This window comes from Pseudopipra pipra, chromosome 2, assembly GCF_036250125.1.
Source record: "Pseudopipra pipra isolate bDixPip1 chromosome 2, bDixPip1.hap1, whole genome shotgun sequence".
NCBI classification, from domain to species: Eukaryota; Metazoa; Chordata; class Aves; order Passeriformes; family Pipridae; genus Pseudopipra; species Pseudopipra pipra.
This window is the reverse complement of record NC_087550.1, coordinates 60870106-60886905: the sequence shown is the minus strand read 5'-3', so window position 1 is coordinate 60886905 and position 16800 is coordinate 60870106. Positions and strand designations below refer to the sequence as shown.

General features: G+C 41.0%; 1 protein-coding gene across 12 annotated transcripts in view; it reads left to right on the top strand.

Moving 5' to 3' along the window:
* Positions 1–237: 237 nt before the first annotated feature.
* Positions 238–16800, top strand: part of TSC22D1 (TSC22 domain family member 1) — a 92955-nt gene continuing 76392 nt past the window's right edge. For 3 of the 12 annotated variants that reach the window (XR_010428348.1, XR_010428346.1, XR_010428347.1), the window contains exons 1-2: positions 238–816; positions 1457–4323. Coding sequence is in view for 5 of the 12 variants with exons in the window: in XM_064645679.1 (XP_064501749.1) it covers positions 1490–4323; positions 4719–4761 (2877 nt within the window). In the remaining 7 variants the exon portion in view is untranslated. Of the gene's footprint in view, positions 817–1447; positions 4324–4718; positions 4797–16800 lie in introns of those variants that run through there. The other 9 variants (XR_010428352.1, XR_010428351.1, XM_064645680.1 and 6 more) reach the window with 5 other exon arrangements.

Here is a 16800-nt window from a genome sequence, read left to right as displayed (position 1 = left end):
GAGGAGAGGGGGAGGGAGGCAGCGGCAGGTCATGTGAGGCACAGTCATGCTGCAGGCAGAGAGGGGGCACCTAGGGGGGGAAGGGACACGAGGCAGCCTTGGGTGGCGGCTGCCCGCCATGGCCGGGGCCACAACCTCGCCCCTTCCCCAGCCGGAGCACCCCCTCCCTGCCCGCGTTCGGCGCCGCTCGCCCATTTCCGCCACGCGAGCCGAACCCCATTTCCGCCGGCCCCGGCCAGACGGGCTTTATGTCTGCTGGCGCGGCGCGCGTGCGCGGCGGCCGCCGCCATCTTACGTTGTCTCTCGCCCGCCCTCCCCTTTGGCGAGCTCTCCCCTCCTCCCCCCCCGCGGCGCCTCCTCCAGCGCTCCGTGAGGAGACGGGGCCGGCACGGCGAGGGAGAGACCCGCGGCGGCGGGGAAGCTGGGAGTAGACCCCGAGGGAAGAAAGGACGGGGCGGACGCGCACGCGGCAGGAGGAGGATAGATTCCAGGCGCGGTTCTGCGGAGGACCAGTGGGTGCCGCCTGTTATAAAGGGGGAGGAGGCGGCGGAGGGGGAAGGAAGAGCGTGCGGAGCGGAGCCTCCTCCAGAGACAGCCAGACACAGAGGGAGGAGAGAGAGAGGCTGCCTGGCTGGCTCCCCCTTCCTCCCTCCCTCCTTCCTTTTCATGGACTCTCTTGTCGGGCTGCTGCTGCTTTTCTTCCGTCCTTATTCCATCTGTCTAATGCCCAAAATGATTCAGCTCCATGGCTGCCACTGACGGGGATGTCCCTGCCCGGCTCAGCCTGCCGCTGCCGCCCTGCTGTGCGCCAGTCCTGTACGTATCCGCGCCTTCCTCCTCCTCCTACTTAGCAGCGGTGATGGCGAGGGGCGACGGCCGCCTCGCCGGGCTACCCTGAGGGCCCGCCGGCTGCCCTCGCCCCGCCAAGCCGGGGAGGGAGGGAGGCAAGGAGGGCGGTGCTGCCGGCGAGCCGCGGCGCCCGGCGGAGCCTCCGCGGTGAGGAGGAAGGGGCTCGCCCTTGGGGTGGCCGGCTGGCTGCTCCCCGGGAGAGGCGAGTCGGGGGGCTGGGGAAGTGTGTGTATGGGTGGGGGAGTAGGGGGCGGCCGAGGAGGGAGGTGGTGGTGGAAATCAAAGGAAGGGGGGGCGGGTAGGGAGAAAGAAAGTGAATGGCGGAGGATAGAAAGTGTCACATTCAGAGGCGGCGGAGGACCGGTGCTCGCCCCCTCCCTGTCTCGGAAGGGAGGAGGAGGAGGGGAGGGGGGTGGTGGTTGGCGGTGCCGAGCCGCCTCAGCCCGTGCGCTGCGGGAGCCGGGGGGGGGGTGGTTGTGCGTGGTGGTGTCTCTCTGCCCTGCCTTAAGCGGAAAGCTAACTGTGTGTGTGTGTATCTGTGTGTGTGTCTGTCTCTCTCCATACCGGGGGATTGCACTCTTAAAATACACCCGATACAATGCACCAGCCTGACTCAGCCGCAGACATTAGTGCTAGGAAGATGGCGCACCCGGCGATGTTTCCTAGAAGGGGCAGCAGCAGTAGCAGCGGCAGCAGCTGCGTTACTGCTCCCACTGCACCAGGTACCGGCGTTGGGAGCGCTGCCCTCTCTGCCGAGGATTATCAGCCGCCTTTGCTGGTCCAGCCACCGCCTCCATCTCCTGCAGCAGCTTCATCAGCGGGTCCACAGCCGATACCCCCTCCTCCACAAAGCCTGAACCTCCTCTCGCAGTCTCAGCTCCAACCACAGCCTCTTGCACAGACTGGAGCTCAGATGAAAAAGAAAAGTGGCTTCCAAATTACCAGTGTGACCCCTGCTCAAATATCAGCTAGTATGAGCTCTAATAACAGTATAGCTGAGGATACAGAAAGCTATGATGATCTGGATGAGTCTCACACTGAAGACCTTTCGTCTTCAGAGATCTTGGATGTGTCTTTATCCAGGGCCACTGACTTGGGAGAACCTGAAAGGAGCTCCTCTGAAGAGACTCTAAATAACTTCCAAGAGGCAGAGACTCCTGGGGCTGTTTCTCCAAATCAGCCTCATCTTCCTCAGCAGCATGCTCCTCTTCCTCATCACCCACAGCAGAGTGTTGTGATCAATGGAAGTGTTCACCCCCACCACGTTCATCATCACCACCATCTTCACCACCACCATCATGGACACCATCATCCATCGCATCCTGGCGTAGGTAGTGCCCCTATTTCTGGAGGACCACCGCCCAGTCCATCATTTAGAAAACTATCAACAACTGGAAGCTCTGACAATGTTATATCAACTGCACCAGTTTCTGCTGCATCATCCACTGGTTCCCCGGCATCTGCTGTGTCTAATATACGCACTACAAGTACTCCTGGCAATTTAGGTGTAAGTCCTGCTACTGGAACTAGTACCTTAAATAATATGGGTGGTGGTAGTTCTAGTGTGGCAAGCAATGTGCTTGGTACTATAAATTTAAGCAACATCACGAGTACTGGTAATGTAAATGCTTTGTCTGGAACAAGCAGCAATGCTAATGTGAATATCTTGAGTGGTGTTGGCAATGGTACGAGTGCTTCCTCTAGTGTCATTAACAATGTTACTAATCCAACGGCAGGAATGGCAGTGGGATCAAGCCCACAGCCGGCTGCATCTGGCACCTCAAGGTTTAGGGTTGTAAAATTAGATTCTAGTTCTGAACCTTTCAAAAAAGGTAGATGGACATGCACTGAATTCTATGATAAAGAAAATACTGTTGCAGTTTCAGAAGGAGTAGCAGTAAACAAAGCAGTAGAGACGATAAAACAAAACCCGCTTGAAGTGACTTCTGAAAGGGAGAGCACCAGTGGGAGTTCTGTTAGCAGCAATGTAAGCACACTGAGTCACTATACAGAAAGTGTGGGAAGTGGAGAAATGGGAGCACCTACTGTGGTACAGCAGCAAGCGTTTCAAGGTGTGGGTCCACAGCAGATGGATTTTAGCAGTGCTGCTCCTCCAGCAATTCCAGCATCTAGTATACCACAGAGTGTTTCTCAATCACAGCTTGCACAAGTCCAGCTGCATTCTCAAGAAGTAAACTATCCACAGCAGAAGCCAGGGGTCCAACCCCCTGCACAGGCCAGTCTAACCACTGTTACTGGGGTTCAGCCAGCCCCGGTTAATATACTAGGTGTATCCCCATCCCTGGGCCACCAGCAACCTGCCATTCCGAGTATGGCTCAACAGCAGCTGCCATACTCACAGCCAGCACAGCCTGTGCAGACTTTGCCAGTGGTGCAGCAGCAGCAGTTGCAGTACGGACAACAGCAACAGCAGCAGCAGCAACAGCCGGTTCCTACGCAGATGGCCGCAGGTCACGTTAAGCCGGTGAACCAAAACTCTGTCGCGGGGGCTATGCCGGACTACATTCAACATCAACAGATCCTTCAGACTCCAGCTCCTGCCATGCAGCCAAGTTCTACAGGAGTAGGAGCTGGGCAGCCAGTTCCTGTTGCCCAGGCACAGGGCATGCAGCCTTCAGTGCAAGCACATCCAGCCGCTGCCCCAGCTCAGCCTGTTGCTCATGCTCCAGCAGCAATACCAGGTGTAGCTGCCAGTGGTCAGATGCTGAATGTTGGGCAGCAGGGAAGCGTAGCTGCTGTGGTGCAACCACCCTCTGCTGCAAACCAAATTCCACCTCCAGTTATGCCGTCAACTGCTGCTCCTCCATCTTCCCAAGTAGTGCAGCCTGTGCAGACAGGAATAATGCAGCAGGGATTACAGGCTAGTGCTTCAAGCCTTCCTCAGCAAATGGTCATTGCTCAACAAAATACCTTGTTACCTGTACAGCCGCAGGCACAAGGAGTGGAATCTGTAGTCCAAGGGATGGCTGGCCAGCAGCTGTCTGCGGTTAGCCCTATACCCTCAGCTAGTACTGTTCCTGCAGCAAGTCAAGCTGGTTCAGCTGTGCCTCCTGGCATACCTTCTGCTTCTGTAGGTTTGGGACAGCCACAGAATATAGCACAGGCTTCGGCTGTGCAGAATGGCAGTTTGGCTCAAAGTGTTAGTCAGCCTCCCTTGATATCAACAAGTATAGGTATGCCAGTGGCACAGAGTATGCCACAGCAGATGCCACTAAGCTCTACCCAGTTCCCTGCACAATCACTAGCTCAGTCCATTGTAAGCCAAACTGAAGATGGCAGACGCCCTACAGAACCTTCATTGGTGGGTTTACCTCAAGCTGCCAATGTCGAGAGTGGTGTTGGAGCATCAGCTGTTTCGGATGGGGGTAGCAGCAACATGCCATCTTCTGCATCCCTCTTTCCACTGAAGGTGCTGCCGTTGACAACGCCTCTCGTAGATGGTGAGGATGAGAGGTAAGACTGCCTGTAACTTTATTAAAATATGGACTGTCTGATAGTTTGATTTGCAGTAACTTGGAGGTCTTGTTACAGCCATTTGGTGAAATGAAGCAGAGTGATGTTTCTGTCTAATTAGAAATATTGTTTCTCAGGTCCCAGCGTATGCAGGTATTATATTAAAGAACTAGTTTTTCTCTTGAGGGGGTGGGTTGTATTGATTATGCTTTGAAATTACTGCATGGGTAAATGGTGTTTAACAGTCTGTGACAATGTGTATATTCCCACTGTACAGGGCAAGACAGAAGAATACTGTGGAATATGGGTATGCTAGTGGTGATTATAGTTTAGATTTTTTTATTATACTGAAATAATATTTATTCTTAGGTAGATTTTTTTTTTCTTTCCACAAGCCTAGAGTCCATCCTGCCTCATCTTCTCTATTTTAAGTATTGACTTTACGAAGGTTGAACCAGTTGCGAGTCTGTGGTGTAAGTAAAGCCTTCTCTTTGACAGCCAGGAGATGCTTTAGGCAAATGAGTATGGTGGGGAAAAGGAAGTTCAGCAACACTGTTGTGGCTCTTTAAATTGAACTTAGGCCACTTTTGGTCTTGATGGTTTTGCTTCAAAGCATTAATCCATGGTGAGAGCTGCTCAGGCCTGCAGAGGGATGGTGAGCCTTTGAATCTGGTGCACCAATTCTGTGCAGTCAGAGTATGAAAACTGCTCTCTTTCTCCCACCCTCACCTATTCAAACTATGGGTGTTCTCCCACCTTCACATTTTCAAGTAAATGACCACTGGCTGGTCTTAATAGTACGTACATGTGAATAGTCTAATTTCTTTGACAGTGTGTGCAGAGAAGTTGTATCAGTTGTGAAAGGCTATTTTATGTGCTGGCTGAAGGAATCCAGAGATCAGTTTTGAAGTGTGATTTTTTGATATTAATTATGTGTGGAAATTCCTTAATGTATTGAGGACCTCTTATGATATGGGTTTGCAAGTGGACAGGAAGACTGGTGCTTCTCCCAAAGAACTTCTTATGTAAGAAACTGCAATAAGGGGAGAAGTAACTTTTAAGATAAATTTTAAGATAAATAAGCAGCCTTTGGAATGTGTGGGAGAACAGAAAAGAAAAGAATATTAGAAAAACCACGCGTCCAGTAAGGAGACAAAATAAGACACTAAACACAAGGTGGGAAAAATGCCTTACCAATGGGAGGTGAAGTACTTCTTAAATGTCTTCTTGGTGCCATAACTTAGGAGTATTGTCATTGACCAAACTTTATTTAAAAAAAATAGAAAATATAATAATAATAGGTTGCTGAGAAAGGCTGGATTATTTTCCTAATATTGAAGATCCTAACTCTATCAGCAGTCTCTGATTATGTTGATCATGAGGTGTTGACTGCCTCAGTGACTTTCATCACGTCTGTCTAAGATACCAGAGAACTATAATGAGTAGCAGCTTGTCTTCCAGGAGTGCTAGGAGACAAGTTCCAACAGTTTCATTCTGATTATGTTTTTTTTAGTCAATAAGTACTTGAAGGTGGTAGAAGACAGACTGAGGTGTTAAAGCCGACAGTATCACCATTGTGCTGCTAGCAGTTAGTTTTCTCAGAAATGTGTTTTGGTTTTCTTTCATTTGAACTTTCTAAACCAAGACTCTAATCCATTTGTTTATGGGTCCCGCTTGTCTTTGGTGGTGTGATTTGGTTTTGTTGTTGTGTGGTGTTTAGTATTTTTTTACCAAGTTAAAAAGCCCCCTTAGCTTTCAGGGGGATCCCAGCTGAGTAAGGGAATCATAAGCTCATTGATACTCAGCATTTTGGAAAATGACAGCTAGCATGTGTCTGTACCCTGATTTTAAGAGCATATGTTAGCTGTTTGTCATGATTGGTAGTTTTTCCAGAATGTTTAAATCCCTCAGGGTAACAATAGCCAGAAATACCTTCTTCCTCTGTTATTTGGCTAGCCAAAGATCATATCCTTTCTTCTCCCATGCACATTACCTCTTTGTTCAATCTGTCATCTCCAGGTACACTACACTTTTGTTTAGCTACAGTTGGAAAATCATTTAGATTCTTTACACAGAGCAGGATATGACTCTGTTAAATGGAGACCAAAAATAATTGTGTTTTTTTGCATTACAGTAGTGACCAGGTCACTTTTGTGGACTGGCAGACAATTTACAGCAGCACTTCTCCCTGCATATCTGTATGTAGCATTAAAAACATAGTGAGATTGCCTCTGCTTCCGCTTCCAGGGGATCTCAGGACAAGGTACTTACATGGTCATCTCAACTGGAATTTTGATCTGCAGCTCAGGTTTCGTTACTAACTAAAGGTAGTGCAAGATACGTTATTTTGCTTCTTTGGCCATCAGATATCTCTAATTAGAGGTTTTTTTCTGGTTTGTTGGATAATACTCTCTTTTACAGGAGGTAAATGGTGATGTGTTTTAAAAGTACATAAACATTTAAGAAACAGACATATTGTAAATACTTGTGTTTAAAATCATAATTTCTCTCTGTCTCATCTGCGCACACACATCCATCACTGAAGATTTCTATCAATACATCCCAAGTGATTCTAAACCTGGCAAGGGAAAAGGTAGAAGAAAGAAGTGAGTGATGACATAATTGGGCCAGCAAAGAAGCTGTAAAATTCCATTTAGTGTGCCTTTGAGAAAACATCTGACCCCTGTAATGCCTTGTATAGATTAACTCCCAGCTTTTCTTAAACCTGTATATAATTGCGTTTAAGGACGCACCAGTATCTTTAAGTCTTTAGTCTGTTCAGTTTTTAGAACACCATTTGCATCTCTTTCTATGTTTGTTATCAGGGCATGGCCTTTTAAATATAGACAGTGTGGAGTGTATCTGCTTTGAGAACCAGAACCTTTTATTTCCCCAGTGTGAATGACTTTTATTTCAAGTCATAGTGAAGATCAGAAAAAAGAGATACTAAAAATGAACTGCTTGGCAGAATGCTGTGTGGAAAATTAATTTGGAAACTTTATTTATTAAAGAGAGGATACAAATAATACTCTGTATTTTCTGTATTTAAAGAGAAACAAAACCAAAACAAACCATCAAGCAAAAAACCCAAAACCCCACCAAACACTGGTAATTCTTCTGATTAGTCTTTCTTTGGCCTGTTGGGTATGCCATAGGTGTTTATATGTTGGTAGATTCGTCATCTCTTTTAATTTTTCAGTCTACAAAAATGAAGGCCAGGTTTTTGGTTGTTAAATATCTTTTTTTTTTTTTTCTTAGCTTGAAACATGATCTGGCCTTAGTGCGTGATTCTCGTAATTTCTTGGATTTGCAACAGTTACCTTGATTTATTCAGTTCAGTTATTAAATCCTGTCAATTTTAGACATGGTCTTTTGAGCTTAGTATTTCATCTCTAGAAGTGTAGAAGAGCATTTCTTTTATTTTTATGCCTTTGAAACTTAAGCATGAAAAATGCATGTTTATATCACAATGAATTTTTTTATGTATTTATACTTACTGTTTCAAAATAAGTTTTACGTCTTTGTAGACAATGCTATAGATGCTTGCAGTAAGATTTTGTACAGACATATTATTCTTAAATTATCTATAGAGTGAAAACGTAAAAAGTCAGTTCATTTTACAGCATTTATAAAGGCTGCTGTAAGTGAATTTAAAAATAACTTAATCTGAAATGTTGTTTATCATTACTAAAAAGCAGATTTTGTGAATGAAGGATAAGAGAACTAATAACTGCCTCCCTGTCCTTGATGGCATTTCCTGTAGAGTTGTTTGCATTCTTTAGGCTGGTGCAAGTTGTGTTCAACTGTTTTTTCATTTCATCCAACAGCGAAGCAAAAGAGAAAGGAGGAAAAGGCCATGCTAAACACATAAAAAGTATTCTTTATTATGTAACAATCTTGTAATTTTTTAAGAGAAATTTTTATTAAAAGATCCCTTTAGAAATGTTTTCTGTGTGGGACATATGTTTTGGCTTGTTACCAAGTCTGTGGAGAGGCTGGAAGATTAAAGTTGAACGTGAGAACTGAATGACCTGTGAACAGCCTTTGAGAATCTCTGGTAGTAGCAACTAGTCCTAGATTGTAAAGCAAGAGTAAAGTCAGGAAACTGGATTAATTTTCATCATGTATGCAACTATGTAGTGGGAAGGCTGATCAGGTACAAGTGAGATTTTTACAGATATAATTGAATACTTTTTGAAGATTTTAATAAGTAGCGGTGAATGAACATATTAAAATAGAACTGGAAATTTCCATTATATTTTTGATGTGGTAACTTTTGCATACTTATTTTGATTTTGTAAGCAGTTTTAGAGTTTATATGGGCTTTTTCATTTACTGAAAGTTTTGCTGCTCTGTGTTTGAGAAAGGGAAAAGATACTTTATGACAAAGGATTTAGGGTGGATTAGCATAGATTTATGGTGGTATTTTTTTTAGTTGCATCCTAGGGGCAGTGTTATTTTCTGTTTTGCAGATTTTAAACTTGCTTCATAGTCTTGTCACCATTTTGAAAACTGCATGATTTGAATTCTAGGAGATTGACTGTTAAAAAAGTCTGTTCATATCTTCGATGTAGCTTTTATGGAACTTAAGAAAATTGTTAACCTCAGTAATGGCAAGTCAAATGAGTGAAAAAAGAGCACTTTGGTGAAGAAAATGTGCTTGCTGTTGTCATGCTGACAAGTCCAGTTTCTCATTTCATCTGATTAAATAAAATACCTACTGTTGGTGGAATTGACTTTGTTAGCTCTCTGCTCTGAGTAAAGAACAATAAGGAATTTAGGGTCTGCACCTTGTATGTCTGCTGACCATCTGTATGTGGCAATACCTGTTTTGATGGACCTTTTCCTGATGTCTTTTATACATGCATTTTCTGCATGCCATGATGTCCTTTGAACTAAGGACTGCTACAGTGCTTGGCATTGAGTTGTCTTTCAAGACAGGAAGGACCAAAAGATACCAGAGGGTTGTAAAAGCAGTAATTTAGCACTTAAGATAATTTCTCAGCATCTGCCTTATCTCTCCAACTGATAACATAATTTCCAGAAAATGTTCCTTAGTGCGTAAGTAATAAGTCATCTATATATGCATATGTCAAACAAACAAGGTTTTAAAATATTTAATGTTGAAAAGCAATCTTTGTTACTGTCTCAGGATTTGCATTCTTCACAGGCTAATCTGGAAATTAGAATTAAAAATACTGACAAATGGATTGGTAGTGAAGTATTTCAGTCTTCAGTAGTTACTGTGATCTAAATAATGCACAACAGAGTTATGACTATAACTGTTTGTGGTAAGCTGGCAAAGAAAGGAGAATGGGAGGGGAAAATAATAAAAAACCAAACACCACCACCCATCCAGAAAAACCCCAACCCAACATAGCAAACCCCAATATGTTAACATACCTTGCTTAAGCATAAGTAAAAATGTGTACAGTTAGCACACCTATGCTACAAAAAGACCCCCTATAATTTTTTCAGTTTACAGAGGGTAATAAAGTAAATAAACCTTTTCAGACCTGTCTCTAACAGCTTAGGAAGCAGATCAAATTGTAAACAGTAGTATTGCTAGTATAGGCTTTTAAACAAGAAGCTATACAAACATGAATATCACTGATAACAGCAAGTGTATTCTCAATATGACCTTTTGGGGAATAATTTGTGATATGGGCTTGCAGTTTGATTTAGGTGAAACATAAAAATGACTAGAAAAGAATAGTGTGTCTTTGTTCTCATTGATTAAATGCACTGGTTCTTTTGCTGTTCTCTTGATTAATTTATGAGACTAAAATGTACTGTGTGTAATAGATATTACACTTCAACAAATGATTGAAAACTTCTAAAAGTGGGCCTATACCTTTTGTTTAGTGCACTTAAGGCACCAAAGACAGTGCTATTAAGCAAAAACATTCTTCAACACCATGTTAAGAGGGACTAAGGGTAAGATTATTCAGTAAATTATATCATGGTAAAGATCACCGTAAATAACAAACTAGTTTATTCTCAGCATGGTTGTACAGGAAACCACAGCCTAAAGCTAAGATGGAAAGAACTCCTGAGTGACTGGAGATACCACTTTATTTATTTAAGCCTGTTTTAAAGCATTCGGAATTAGGAATTGCATGATTGAAGTGCAGCATAATTATGGTATCAAATTGGAGCACCTGATCATCCTTCTGGCTTTAATATCTGGGAACACTTTAACTCTTGTTCTGCCTTTGGAATTTGCTAACAAAGATAGTAATTGTGCTACAGTCAGTGGTGTAAAAATCCTTATCAGCTCATTTTGTACAAGCCTCCAAATGCCTGTTGTGCATTGTCAGTGTTGGAAGCAGGATTTGGTTTGTGATTGCAGTTATATGCAAATTCTCCATCTTCCACTGAAGCTGGAGATCAGTTTTCCCAAGAGAGAGATTTAGAGGTTATAAATGCTTGGCAGTCAGGGATTGTAATGACCCCATACATGCCAATGGTGGAGCCGGGGATAGTTTAGGTATTTTATCATTGTTGGTTACCTTATGGACTAAATGACTTGCCAGTACTAAATGAGGACTTCTGACTTGGGTGCTGTGCAGAGGTGAAGAATGATACTCATCGTGGTTCAAACACAACATTATGCTTTAATAGTGGGAACTTGTTCAATTTTATGAAATGTTTTACACTTGCAAAGTCAGATCCTTAACACGTGTTTTGGTAGAGTAAAAAAGTTACAGTGAAGTTGTTCACCATTTTTCTTTGAGCAAGCAATTAATTCCTTTAAGTTATTTGGGCATTATTGTGTGCCAGAAATAACTCATGATTTTTTTTTTTTCCTACTTCACTCTGTGTTATGTGGATTTTGTTAATTGTTTGTCCTTTGCGTTTAATGTTATATGATACTATTTTGAGGTGTTGGTGAGGCTTCATATATTCAGTACCTTTGACAATTACAACATATATTTAAGAACTGTAGGCATTCAGGCTTGAAGTTCTTGTCCCCGTTTCTGTTTCTTCTTGCAGTACAGAGTTGAGGATGGTCCAGAACAGTAAAAGTAGCTTTCCTTTGTTCAACAGAGAATGGACACCTAAACAAACTACTCTTCATAATTAGCCTTCCTTGCTGGGGGTTGTAGGTGTTGTACAAACTGAAATGAGTACAGAATTTTGGAAATACATTAGAAGAACAGAGTAGGAAGTAAAGTACTTGGAGGTTTTGGTTGTTGTTATGGTTTAGAAATTTACACACTTTTGAAGCTTACTGTAGTCCTTGAAGAGCAACAAGTGCAGGTACCACTGATGTTTGGTTTTTGCCTCAAGGAAACTTTCTGAAAACAGCTTTGTATTTGTTTTAATTAAACTTAAGGGGTATCTTGATCATCTCTACATACTTTTGAATAACAGATTCTTCTGAGTATAGTGGAGAAGTGCCATTTTATAAATGGCTAGAACAGGCAGCAGAGGATCTTCTCTAAGTTTACACTTGATGAACTTATACTAGATGAATGGGACCACAGACTTAAAAATGTAGGCAGTATTTCTAGTAATGTATAGATTGGATAGCAACTAAAAGTTGGTTGTAGAGTGTTTTATAACCTTCTGCTTAAGTGTGTTAAATGAATTGGCCAGCCAAATTGATTGAGGTCCTATGTGACTTAAGTATTTTTCCAGCCTTCTGTTTGTATGTCTCCTTTTTTTTTTTTTTTTTGTTATGGTTGTGTGTGTTTGGTTGTTTTAATTAGCATCAGGAAGTTTTCGGGGCTCTGATTTTTTGGTATGTAATTAATTGAGATTTGAACTTCTCCAGCAGCTGTTTAAGCAACAGTGTCTAAGTACTATGCTAAGTATTAGGGACAGTGTTGAAAGCTGCTGAAAATGTGGATCCACATTCAACAATAGTCTTAGTGTCTTAATGCATTTAATAATAGGTTGTTGGGTTTTTTACTACTGTACTGCAGTGTGGTTCTTAATGATGAGTTACACAAGTAACAGTAACAGGACTGTGTGCTGAAATTATATGCTTATTTCTGTATCCCCAGTGTTACACTTGTTTCATTTCTTCTGGTAGCATCAGAAGGTGCAAATCAAGTGTAAGATACACTAGCTTTTTGCAGACATTGTTGGTCTTTTATTTGTAGTCTGCTGTCTTGCGGGTCAATAACAGGCCTAGTTATTGGTAACTGAGTATTAATCTTCTTTGGTGCTTACATATCTAGTCAGCAGTCCTTTTAATTGCATAAGTGTTAAGTTTCTGAATTTAATATCTTTTGAGACTTGTTTGTGCTTGGTTTAGAAGTGGTATTTTCCTTTAAATTGTTGTAGACAAATGTAAGTTATAGAAATAACACTGAATGTTTTTCCAGTAACTTTGAACTCTGTGCAATGTAGAGGGATGAAATCCCTGTCAAGATAACAGAAAACTTAAATGGCTTTTGAGCTTCCTCTGGCCTTCATTTCACCTAATTCCATCACAGTTGTATATAGATGACAGAGATGATGACTGACAGTCATAACTTACATACAAGAAACTGTGGAAATAAAAAAATTCAGAATGTAACCATACTAAATTTGTGTTTCTATATATTTAGTGCTTTTGTAGCTTTTAAGGAAGATTGTGACTAAAAATTAACCCAGAAACTCATGTATGATCGCTTTGCTGTCTATTGTGGCTGCAGTTTTGAAATACTTCTCTCTTTAAAGAAAAACAGGCAAAAACTCAGGCGGAGTCTGAATAATGAGTGACTTGTTTGGGATATATTGCCACTGAGCTGGGATAAGCAAAGGAAAAAAAAAAGTAAAAGACTGCTGTAGATTTCCTGGAATATTATTTTCAGCTTGGTAATTTTACTGGATGTATGTGTGTTGAAGTATCATAATGTGTTTTTGTACCATATGAAAGATTCCATATTTTTCTGAGGATGTCTGTCTGTGGACTATAAACAGCATTTTAATTCGTACTTCCAGATTGAGTCTGACAGACGTGGAATGCTATTTTTTCCCTTTAGGATTTCATGAGGGATCGTGCTGCAATGCCTGCTGTATAGGGGAAGCAGAACAACTTGGGATGTTTCATGGTTGTCCTGTGTGTCTGTGCGTGTCAACTTGTGCATGGTATTAATTGTCATTGTCCCTTGATGTCACTTGCAGTAGAAGATTCTCGGACGCTGAGCATCTCCAAAATCTGACAAGGATGGATTTTTGTAGTAATAGTTTATATTTAGCATTATGGTTTATGTTATAATCTGTTCAGTGAAAAATCTTGGCCTGACCTTAAGTTGAAATGTCTACTAAACATCTTGATTAATTTTTTTTAAATCCTTTGGTCTAAAATCCTTAATGCTGTTTATCTGTATATATGCAAATAAGAACATATAAAGTGTTTTTTTATAAAACAACCCTAGACAAACTTCCTGGTGAGAAAATGAGCAATTGCTGCTCTTACAGCTTCATTTTTTGCAGTCTTACAAAATAAGACCGAGTGAAAATAAAATAAAAGGAACCATGAGTTAATGACTATGTGCTTTAAGTACTTGTTAAGTAATTTACTGTTGCACTCAAATGAATTCAAGGTATAAATGTACCTCTTTAATCTGTTGAATGAGGTTATTATGTTAAGAATGGATCAGCATATTGCACTGCCAAGTGTTTCTTTAGTAGTCCTAATGTCCCAAATTGGGTGAAATGTCAAATTACTCATAAATGCTCAGGGATTGGTGTAGGATGTGTGTGTGCCTCCATGTTATTTTCTTTCTTTCCAAGTGTATGAGACTATTTCCAGTTCTGTAATTGCTTGTGAAAAAGAGGAGTTTCTGAGCCTGTATTTGATTGGAGAGGGAGGAGGGAGGGAAGCTCTGAAATGTTCATGATGCTTGTTTTGGTTTTCTTTCTCTTTTTCAGTGAGAAAAGGGATTTTAATTTTTGAAATACTGTCAGGCATCCATGTGTCAGTCAAGCATATGCAGTTGTTGGCAATACAGCCTCTTATTTTTGGGATAGTAGCTAAAACACATAATTGTGTATTGGTGCTCTGCTTTGCTGACTGCTTTATAATGAGGAGAAGAGATGGTCCTGAAGGACTTGGTGTCTGATGTTCGGGTAACTTCTGAACTGATTTTACGTCAGTGATGCTTTAAAGCAGGCAAAATCATATATGTTTTTAGTAGTTCATGGAAAAACAGAGCACCAATGCCGTATAGTGATCTGTGTGTTCCTGTAGGGATGTACGCTGCTAATAGTGAAGTACATCATCTCTGGAATACCACTGCATGGAAAATTGAGTCACCATGTCATCATGAGAGCTTGGGTCAGCCTCTTTGTGGGGTCTCACTGGCTGCCCTTGGGGCATCTGGATTCTTAGTGCTGCTTGGTGTTGGAGCACGGTGAAGTAATTGAGCAGTCTTGTTATTTCATTGGAAATTAACGTGTAAATGGAAGATAATGATTTGCATGAAAGCATCTCCGACTTCTAGAGAGTAGTGTGATCTGTGGAAGGGGAAAAAGAAATACTAACATATTATAGCACTCATTTGTGGTTATCTTCACTTTTTGCGTTTGTCTGACCATCAGAATCCAATCTCTGGTAAGCTTTAACATGTATGTTTACTGTCCAAATGCTTAAAATATTTAGAACATGTTTTTTTAGTTCCTTTGAGTTTGTGAGATAAGTGTTTTCTCTGAAAGCATCACAAAAAGTTCTGCAAAGAATTTTATAAAGGACATTGAAATTGTATGAAGTATTCATAGGTATTTTCAAATAGAGGACTGTATTGATATTTACTAATATTTAAGTGGTTAAGCATGTGATCCCCCCTCTTAATATTTTTTAATTGGAGAGACATTTAAGGAAACTTTTTTCAAATTTTATTTTAAAAAAGTTTTTTCCTATTCCAACCTCTGAATGTGATAGACTGAACCATTCTTAATGTTTCAGGAACATGTAAATTTTATGAATATCTAAAATGTTCTATTTATTTTTATATTGCAAGAACAACAAGGAAAAACCTCAACCCCCAAAATATTGGGATATCTTTTTGTTAAATGATGGAGTTGTCATGATGTGTTAGATGGAAGATCAGGTCAGATCAGTGTCAGGTCCCTGCAGTTATCTTAAATGCCAGACACCTGTCCTTCTAGTTTGGCTTTAAAAATCCTATGATTTTGTGAATTTACAGGTACTCTTTAGAAATACTTTCTCAAAGTTGCTATCAGATAGCTCTGGAACAGAAGCACTTTGTGATAGTAATAGACCTGCTATCTGTGACTTAAGAAGTTAGTTGATGCCTACTGGATTAGGTCTGTAGCCTAAGCAGGGAAGTTACAAAATCTTCTCATGCTTTTGTAACTGTAATCATTGGAGTCACACAGATTGCATTCATCGAATGGTATTGCCATGTAGCTGTGCACAAATTGCCATAGGCAACTTGGCACTCTGAGGTCTGTGTTCAGAAATGGTCAAGGGTAAGTTTTGGTTGTCTGTAGTAAATTGGAATATGTGTATGTAGAGCTTTTATAAATTATATGCTAGAATTTCTTAATGCCTTTTCTACTAAAAACTTTCTTGGACACCATTCTTAAAAAATGTAACTGTAATATGAAAAACCACATGATATGAAACAAGTAGGTTCTGTAGCATGTTATATCCAAAATTATATACTCTAACCTAAGATGTAAGTTATTAAAATGGTTTGTTCTGGTACAGAATCTGTTCCTGTGCAGAATCCTTCAAGCATGATGGGTAAACACTAGGGGTTTTTTATTTTTGCTCATCAGTTGCATGTTTTCCACCATTGATTTATGTTGTCTGCTTCTAATGAAGAGCCAAGATTTAAAAAACAAAGCCCCTTCAGAAATCATGAGGTTGCTGGAAAGATTTGCATTTTGTTTCAGAAATAAGAGTTGAAGCTAGTTTTGGTAGTCTCATCTGCCTAAAGTGACCACAAGAGAAATGTACCAAAAATGATTGCCAGTAAAAATAGGCTTTTTTCTTCATGAAAAAAGATCCAGCCATGTTTAAATAGTATTTAATTATAGTGCCTGTCAGTGAATGTGACTAGTTTCTGTGAGATTGTTCTTAAGTGACAAACAAAGGTTGTTTTTAATCTCAAACTAGTAAGAAATGGTTTGGAATGCTGTGTCTAAAGAGACTTGCAGGTTTTTTTTTTGTGAAATAAGCAGTTTTTCCTCTCTCTGAGTATTGATGTGGTGGATTGAATTAAGATTGGACAGATAGGATACATTAAAATTAGGACTATTCATTTCTGGCTTTTCTGAAAATTAAAACTGAATACAAGTTGTGTTTGAAACATGGCAATGAACACTTAAAATGCCAGCATGGCTGCTGTTGACTTGGCAACTTTGTTTTCTTGAAGGAAGATCGAGTTAATTCATCTAATCAAGTAATCGATAATAGTAATAGAAAGAGCTGCTGAAGAGGAAGCTCTATAAGAGCCCTATGAAGTGGAGAACTTGAAAATCCTGAATAGAAGTTTACATTTTGGGGCACTT